The sequence below is a fragment of the Vombatus ursinus genome, unplaced genomic scaffold (genome assembly GCF_900497805.2).
Source record: "Vombatus ursinus unplaced genomic scaffold, bare-nosed wombat genome assembly UNPS02014832.1, whole genome shotgun sequence".
Classification (NCBI taxonomy): Eukaryota; Metazoa; Chordata; class Mammalia; order Diprotodontia; family Vombatidae; genus Vombatus; species Vombatus ursinus.
The window spans coordinates 58,793,919-58,802,332 of NW_020954610.1; the positions used below are offsets into that span (position 1 = coordinate 58,793,919).

The following is an 8,414-nucleotide window of genomic DNA, read 5'->3' on the forward strand; positions in this document are numbered from 1 at the left end:
GCGGAGTCCAGAGGTAGTGAGGCTGGCTGGCTTCTCTTTGAACGGCCAGTTTACGGGCATGTAGCGGGTGGGAAGTGGTGAGGCCGGAAAGACAAGTGGGAGGTGGGCGTGTGTGGCTGCGGATTTGGGTCTGAAATCTAGCGGCTGCTGCGCTTTCCTCTGAGATGACGTTGCAAACACCGTCTGTCCTTTGCGTGGCGCAGACATTTCCGTGGTGTTTCCCGCGTTAGACTGAGCTTTCATCTACTCCGCATGCGCTGATTTATGCATCTCTTGTCTCCCCCGTTACACTGTGAGCTCCTAGAGGACAGGGACTATTGTTGTTGTTTTTGTTTTTGTTTTGGGGGGGGAGTCTTTTTGTTTTGTTTTTGTTTTTGTCTCCCCAGTGTTTGGCAGTGTGTAAAAATTCCTGTTGACCGAGGGGTTGACTGACGGACTGACAGACTGACAGCAGACACGTCACCCACTAGCAAACTTCCCAAATCCCATCCACTAACTGACACCTCGCGAGATCTGCGAGGAGAAGGCCGGCCGACCTCGATGCCCGGCCCCGCCTCTCCACACATGAGGTGGGCTACGGGACACCCTGCCGAGAGGTGATGTCACGTGGACTCTTCTCACGTGACCGATGGCCAAAGTCTAGCATGGCGGCCTCCATAGGTCGTTGGCTCCACGCTTTCCTGGTGCTGTTGGGCTGGCTCCTGGCGGCGCCCCAGAGTCTTGGGCTGAGTACGGGGTAAGTGTTGTTACCCTGGGGGGAAGAACGGGACCGGGGTCTCGACTTTTGCCCCTTGGGGGACGCTTCCGCGTCTGCCGGCTTCTCTAGCGCTTGTTCCCTTGTCACCCGCAGCTTCTCTTCTCTTCTCCGACGAGGCTTTGTCCGAGGGCTTCCGCCCCCCCACCCCACCCCCAGGCATGTCTCGTCTGCCCCAGGCCCCTCTTGCGACCTTGTCCTGTCCCTACAGGGATTCCCTGAATGATGACTTGCTACTTCCCTACTCCGGGATTCGGACGCGCCTTCCTCGAGACTGCCGGCCAGTCCGAAACGGGACCCGTCCTCATGAGAGCTGGCCACCGCCTGCCACGGTTCGCCCCAGTCCGGGTCCCGTCGTCCGTCACTTTGTCTCCTACTTCCCAGATTCTAGAAACGGATCCCACAGGGCAGTGTCTGGCCACCTGACTGTAGCTGTATCGCCCTTGCATAGCTTCTCAGTACTAGAGCCCGGGGGACCCGGGGGCTGCGCTGCCAGGAGACTGGTGACAGTGGAGGAGACTGCCAGGGCGGCTGGCTGCATAGTGGCCCAAAATGGTGGCTTCTTCCGTATGGACACAGGAGAATGCCTAGGGAATATAGTGAGCGACGGGGATCAAGTGAGCAGCTCTGGGGGGCTGCAGAATGCCCAGTTCGGAATCCGCCAGGATGGGACCCTGGTCACAGGGTGAGGGCATGGGGAACTGGGCCTAAAGGGGTGGCAGGCTTCACTTGGAGGTAGAGGGACCACTCTGTTTGGGGAGAGAAGTAAACTAGGGCAAATAAATCCCTCCTGAAAAGGAGGACAGAGACTGATTATGGCATCCCTAAGATCACACCCTGCCTGCCTCCTACCCGTAAGATGTCTTGTCCTCACCCAATGGAGAAACAGAATATGGCACCAGAGAGCTTCAAGCTATGGCTGCTGTGTTCTACTCATTCCCTGTACTCATTCCCTCTATATACTGTCTTGGAAGGCAGAGACCAGTCTACTTCCCTAAAGCAGAAGGATAGCACTGGCAGCCTGAACTGCCGTTGTGATCCCATCCAAGAGTTATTCATCTTGAGTAGTTACTTTAGTTGGTGGAGAGAGCCTTTACTCTCCTACTGTGGTGGTGGGGGCTGTTCTAGGTACCTGTCTGAGGAGGAGGTGCTGGACACAAAGAATCCATTTGTACAGCTGGTGAGTGGGGTAGTGTGGCTGCTGAGAGATGGACGTATCTACATTAATGAAAGTGAAGAGACTGAATGCGACAAGACACAGGAAACAGGTGGGGTTTTGGAGGGGAAATTACCTTCAATAATTTATAATTGGGGGCCTGGCAAAGGGGAATGTGCATAAGTTTGACCTTTTTCTAGAGGAGAAAAAAAATAGTTGAACATACAGATACCTTCCCATGCAGGCTCATTTAGCAAGTTTGTGAATGTGATATCAGCTCGGACAGCTGTGGGACATGACAGAGAGGGCCGGCTGGTACTGTTCCATGCGGATGGACAGACCCAGCAACGGGGGTAAGCAGGATCCTGGGAGTGGTGGGAGTCTGGTTGCCTTGGGGTTTTGCTTGCCCCTATCTCCATGGTTGGAGGGGTTGTACTTCCTTAACCTCATTCACAGTTAAAACCATAGCCCCTTTGTATAACTATGTTCTTGTCGTTGGGGCTACCAGAAGGTCATTCTGAAACATCTAGTTCTCTTCCTAAGAGTTAGTCTTTCCCAGGGAACAAGACCCCTAAACCCTTGTCTATCTCTACTCTACCTCCTGCATTTCCAAGGAATGATTCCTTCATATTCTCACTTTTTCCACCTCTGGGCCTCATGCTATAGCATTAACCTATGGGAGATGGCCAAGTTCCTAAAGGAGCATGGAGTGGTGAATGCGATTAACCTGGATGGTGGAGGTTCAGCCACATTTGTTGTCAATGGAACCTTGGCGAATTACCCATCGGATCATTGGTGAGCAGGCAAGAGATCCTAGCTTCTTATCGACTCCAGCACAGATCAGTTTATGTCCTCTGGGCCCCACTGAATGATATTTCCTAAACAAAGGTCCCTTGCTTTGGAACTGGGATGAACTTATTTTGAGAATGCCATAGCTGAGCCTGGACAATCAATCTAAGAGTAACACTGCTGCAGGGGTTTGGGCTATGGAGGTCTGATGAGGCTTTCTTTTCCCCCTGCTGCAAAGAATTAGCCAAAAATTACTATGGTGAGGAGACATGTCCCAAATGAAGGGGTTACTTCTCTGAATCCTGTGACCCTGTTTCATGGGATTCCTCTTCTCTCCAGCAAGGATGATAACATGTGGCGCTGTCCCCGCCGTATCTCTACAGTCGTGTGTGTGCATGAGCCACGCTGCAATCCACCGGACTGCAATGGTCATGGGACCTGTGTGCAGGGAATCTGCCATTGTACTGGGGACTTCTGGGGGGGAGATGACTGCAGCATACTGGACTGTGGCCCCTCCAACTGTAGCCTAAATGGGCTCTGCACTGAGAGTAAGTGGCATGAGTAGGGAAGGCAGTTCTCTTCTTGGAGGCACCTGTCTCTCCTACCCTGAAGTTCAGAAAGCAAAACTATGAGGGAAAGGCAGTCACAACTATGCCTACAGGTACCCACTCTGACCCCCACTGTCCTCTGGTTCTCACTGAACCTTCCTACAGTTCAGGGATTGTGAGGCTCTAAACCTGGTCTTATGTAAGTCAGAGCCTGCTAGCCCCTCTGATTGTCAATTTTGTCTTGTTTCTCTAGCTGGATGCCTCTGTGATGCTGGATGGATAGGTGATACCTGCAGTCAAGGTAACAGCAACTGCACCAACTCAGCCCATCCCTTTTTCCATGATAGCTATAGTGGTGATCTTCAGACAGCTTCATGGATTTCAGGGAAATGTTGCCCATATAATCTAGCCCTGGGGTGTGGGGATAGTGCAGCTGCCCTTTGGGGGAGGTTCAGAGGGAGAATATCTGCTCCTCCTCTTCCTCCCATACTGGGCTGCCTTAGGTTAAAACTAGCCTGTCCCTGAGCATCTTGCAATAAGCAAGCCTGGGCATTGGGCAGTCTGGGCTCACACCAAGGCATTCTCTGACTTACTCTCTGCCCTAGCATGTGCCAATGGCAGCTTTGGGGTCAATTGTGCTCAGAAGTGCCAGTGCCAGAATGGAGCTGCTTGTGACCCTGTTCATGGGACCTGTACCTGCCCTCCCGGTTTCCAAGGAGATACCTGTGCTGAGGGTAAGGAAGGACTGCAACTTCAAACCTCTTGAAGCAAGGGGAATTGCCTAGGACCTAGAAGAAGAGAATAGGGAAACCCCAAGAGATACAATGGTGACAGTACCAGAAGGCCTCTTACTTAAGCCTTCTAAGAGACTGCTAAATAGTGGTTTAAAGAAATGAAGATGGAACGTATTAATACCTAGCTCCATTCATTTCTGCCTAATCTTCACTCTCCACCCTCATCTCTATATAGCAATAGTAGAAGCCTAGAGTGTTTCTCTTAGCCCTATCATTTACTGACTTGGATAATAAAGGAAGCAGCTTGGGATACTGATATGAAGAAAGGTGGGTCTCTGTGCTGTGGTCTTTACTCTCTTCTTCCCTCTCTTCAGTGTGTCCTTTAGGTTGGTATGGCCCAAGTTGCCAGCATAATTGCACATGTGAGAGCTCGTGTCCCTGTGACCCCAAGACTGGCAGCTGCAACCTCACCTCCACTGTGTGGGACATCCTTTCCCAAGGTACAACTATCTTTAGAGTGTTGGAGGGTGCAGTAATGATGGAGGGAAGGCCATTCTCCCCACGCCTCTCAACTTTTCTTTGGGGATGGGGGATATTTTGCAGTTGGCCAGTGTCTTGCATCTTCCATGGTACCTAAAAGGAATGAAGAACACCTCTACTTCACAAAGTAGGTTGGCTTTTATTTGCTTTTTAACACTGGGTCTCCATATCTTGCCAAGGCTGGAGTACTGGGACCATTCCAACTGGCACAGGACTTTGGCTTGCTCCATTTACAACTTGGGACTGGTTCACCCCTCCGTAGGCAATGTTGGGGTGTCCTGCCCTCAGGGGCTCACCATAGTAATGTTGAACTTAGAGAGGACACATGATTGGCTTAGAACTCTGAAGCTCAAGAGCTCTGGCAGCCTCAGCCTTCCTGGTAGGTGGAAATACAGGTCTGTACCACCACACCTAGAAAGTGGATTGGCTTGTAGAGGCAGCTAGTGTAGTAGACAGAAAAGCTTTACTCTCAGCATGACCTAGTTTCAAGTCTGGCCTCTAACACATATTGGCTCTGTACCTCTGGGCAGGGCACCCAGGCAAGTAGTAGTAGAATAAATGCTGATCTACATTGGTGGAGGGCATTTTCTTACTGTGAGTTCCCTGTGTAGATGAAATCACAGGTCTGGTTAAAAAAGAGTTTACTTTTGTAGAGGCAGTGGGAGAGTGTGCTCCTTCTCTGCTAATCCCCAGGCCTGGAAATGCAGGGTGGTTTCAGCTGTGCACCACTGGGATCTCTAAGGAAGGTGGGGAAAAGGGGAAAGGAAGGTTTCATAGGTTGTATGTTCCCTTCTGACTTCTGGGCAAGAACAGTCAGTTCCTTCCCAGTGGAATGCCACAGGCCTGGGTGCAGGTGTCAATGATGCTTCATCAAAGCCTCTCTTCAGAATCCAGGCAAGAGCCCATGAGAATATGACACTGGAAAGAGGCACAGACCTGCAGCCAATGCCATGAGGTCTACTGATGACCCAGAGTCCTGGGCTCACAGATTGTGGGACACCTCCTTTCAACTCTTTAAAATGAAAAAACTAGGTGGGGGCAGACTGTTTAAAGTGGGAGGCATCAATTTCCAATTCCCTGGTGCATAGAACCTGACAGGACTGGCTTAGGAAGGGCTAGGCCTAAGAGTGTTGTCTTGTCTAGCACTGTGGGGAAGCAGGTTCCCTGCTTCGGGAGGGGGAAAATTTGTCATTCCTTATCTGCCCTGTCTGACTTATGGACCCAGGAGGCAAAGTTGAACCCAGAGGCTACGAGGAAAGTTTACCCTCTGTTTATGTTTCACACTCAGGAAGAGAAAAATAAAATGAAGGAAGGGAGAGGAGCTACTGTAATCATTCTCTTGATCTCTCTTTTTTCCCTTAGGACAGCTTGGCTGTCTCTCACGTTGGCCCTGGCTCTCTTGCTGCTACTCAGTGCTGCTGCTAATGTGACTTTTGTCCTTGGCTCCAGAGCATCCAGGAGGCGCCTGGATGGAGAGTATGCCTACCATCCATTGCAGGAAATGAATGGGGAGCGGCATTCCTTAGAGAAGGAGCAACAAGGAGACCCCAACCTCAGTATGAAGAACTCAGAACAATGAGAAGTGGCCATTTGACCTGGAAATTCAGTTCTGCTTGTGGATTTTTCCAGGGAGGGCTGGTGTGGAGGAAACCTTGCTGAGACAGAAAATGAGAACCAGACAAGGACTGCATTCCAAGATTTTACTTTGAAGCCCAATTCCAGCCCCAGCCCTGGCCCCTCTGCTTGGTCAGAGGAGCTGGGATATGCGTGCCTCAGTCTCTTCACCTGCCTGCCTGCCTGCCCATTACGTGCCATGCTGCACCACAGCCCTCAGCCAGAGCAATAGTCCACTCCCAGATAAAGCTCTACCTCTCAGGGCAGGGTCTCTGGTCTCTTACCCCTGCCTGTCTGTGTCTGCTTGTCCAGTGAGATGCCCATGTCCTCTGTGGGGATATAGTGGTGCCAAAGGGACTTCAGCTATGCTGGGGAAAAGAGCAGCTGGAGAACTATTCTCATCATGATTTGAATCATGGTGAAACAAAATATAATTTCATTCTGAAAGTCCTACCTATGGGTAGAAAGGACAGCCAGCCTCCAAGGACTAATGGGAAACTTGCGAATCTTAGCCTTTCTATAATTTATTCATTCCTGTGGGAAAATCGAGGCCATAATAGGTCACTTTTATATAGACCACTTTTTTATGCTAATTTAAAGTTCTGACCCCTGTGGTAGGTTGCTTTTTTGAAGACAAAGAGAATGGGGAGAATGAAATTGATATTTTTACATGATAAGCTATTTTGTCCTTCCTTTCATTGATTACTATTGAATTAAATTAATTAATTAGTAGTATTGAATAAATTGAAGAATGAAAGGAGCCAATGGTATATTTTCTCAGTCCTCAATTGCAGAATCTTCAGTTCTTACACTGATGCCTTCAGACAGTACCAGGGGTGGGGAACCTGTGGCCTTCTAAGTCCTTGCGTGCGACCTTCTGACTGAGTCCAAGTTTTACAGAACAAATCTTTTTATTAAGGGGATTTGTTCTGTTTAGTTTGGATTCAGTCAAAGGGCCACACTTGAAGACCTAAAGGGCCACATGTGTCCTCGAGACAGCAGGTTCCCCACCCCTGGATAGACCTTAAGCAAAGACTGATAGAAACTGTTCTGCCTGTAATGGGGTGGGGTGGAGAGCATGATGACAGATCTTATTAATTCCTGCAGTTTTATATGTGGCCCTCTTATTACCCTTACTCACAAACACAAGCATCCCTGATGTCACAATAATAATGGCTAATATGTACTAAGCTATTTATTAAGCTAAACAGAGCTGAGCATTTATTATACACTTATGATGTACCTAATAGAACCTCTCCAGGCTCTCTGCCTTTGCATCAGGTACCCCCATGCCTAGAATGTGCTCCCTCTTTACCTCTGCCTTGTAGAGTTCCTAGGTCTAGACTCAGTTCAGGTATCACCTTCTAAACAAGTCTTGTTTTCATCCTCTCAATTGGTAGTGCCCCACTGAAATTATATGTATTTTATGTTTATTGGTCTACTTATAGTTTCCCTCCCCTTTAGCCCACCCTACCCCTCCATATCATGTAAGCTCCTTGAAGGTACGGACTGCTTTTTTTTTGTCTATTTACCCTCCCAGTGCCTGGCACACAGGTACTTGACAGATGAAAGACTGACTTAGAAGTCTTCTAAAAGCAATCCCTTGCCCATTGAGTACAAACAGCCACCTCCTTCCTTCCAGCTTTTGCCACTCATAGCCAAAATTCCAACAACAGCTGAGACTCAATTCTACTCAAGCTCCACTAATTCTGATGAACTGAAATGTCAGAAGGCTTGTGCTTAGTGCAACCACAGAAAAAAGAGTCCATAGTAGAGAAATCTTCCCTTAAAGTTGCAAAGGACATGACAAAATTTTGCTCTCACTCATGGAAAACACATGGAATTTATCCAGGATCACTTCGTACATATTCTCATGGGAGAAATACACATGAACAGCAATCTAGATCCCATCAGGCAGATACAATCAGTTGCTCAAGGGTTACTGGACTCCTTTTTGGCCCTCTGATCCAAGAAACTGCCCTCTGGCTTTCCTGAGACAAGTCCTTTTTTCTCACAATGATGACATTCACAAAATCTTTTTAATTCATGAATTTAGAGCCAAAAAAATCTTGGGGATTATCTAATCCAGCCCTTCCTCATTTTACAGAGGACCAAGCTGAGACCCAGGGAGTTTAAATGCCATTCTCGAGGACACGCAGGTACTGAAATTTAAGGCAAGACCTTCAACACCTAATCTAATTGCTTTGTCATACAGAAGTAGCTGGCTGACTGTTTTTATCTTGTTACATTGTGGGCCGGGGGGGGGGGGGGGGGGGGGG

At 49.0% G+C, this 8,414-nt stretch overlaps 2 protein-coding genes across 2 annotated transcripts in view; both read left to right on the forward strand.

The window, feature by feature from the left end:
- The first annotated feature begins 376 nt into the window (after positions 1–376).
- Positions 377–6,892, forward strand: NAGPA (N-acetylglucosamine-1-phosphodiester alpha-N-acetylglucosaminidase). The gene is made up of 11 exons (XM_027839054.1): positions 377–736; positions 966–1,439; positions 1,883–2,022; positions 2,155–2,263; positions 2,577–2,705; positions 3,039–3,247; positions 3,501–3,548; positions 3,853–3,981; positions 4,356–4,481; positions 4,585–4,648; positions 5,884–6,892. Exons 1-11 carry the CDS (start codon positions 600–602, stop codon positions 6,098–6,100), a joined length of 1,782 nt encoding a protein of 593 aa, XP_027694855.1. The 5' UTR covers positions 377–599; the 3' UTR covers positions 6,101–6,892.
- Positions 6,893–7,706: 814 nt separating this feature from the next.
- ALG1 (ALG1 chitobiosyldiphosphodolichol beta-mannosyltransferase) overlaps positions 7,707–8,414 on the forward strand; it is a 40,215-nt gene continuing 39,507 nt past the window's right edge. The window contains exon 1 of the mRNA XM_027839278.1: positions 7,707–8,294. The gene's annotated coding sequence lies outside the window, so the exon portion shown is untranslated. The remainder of the gene's footprint in view (positions 8,295–8,414) is intronic.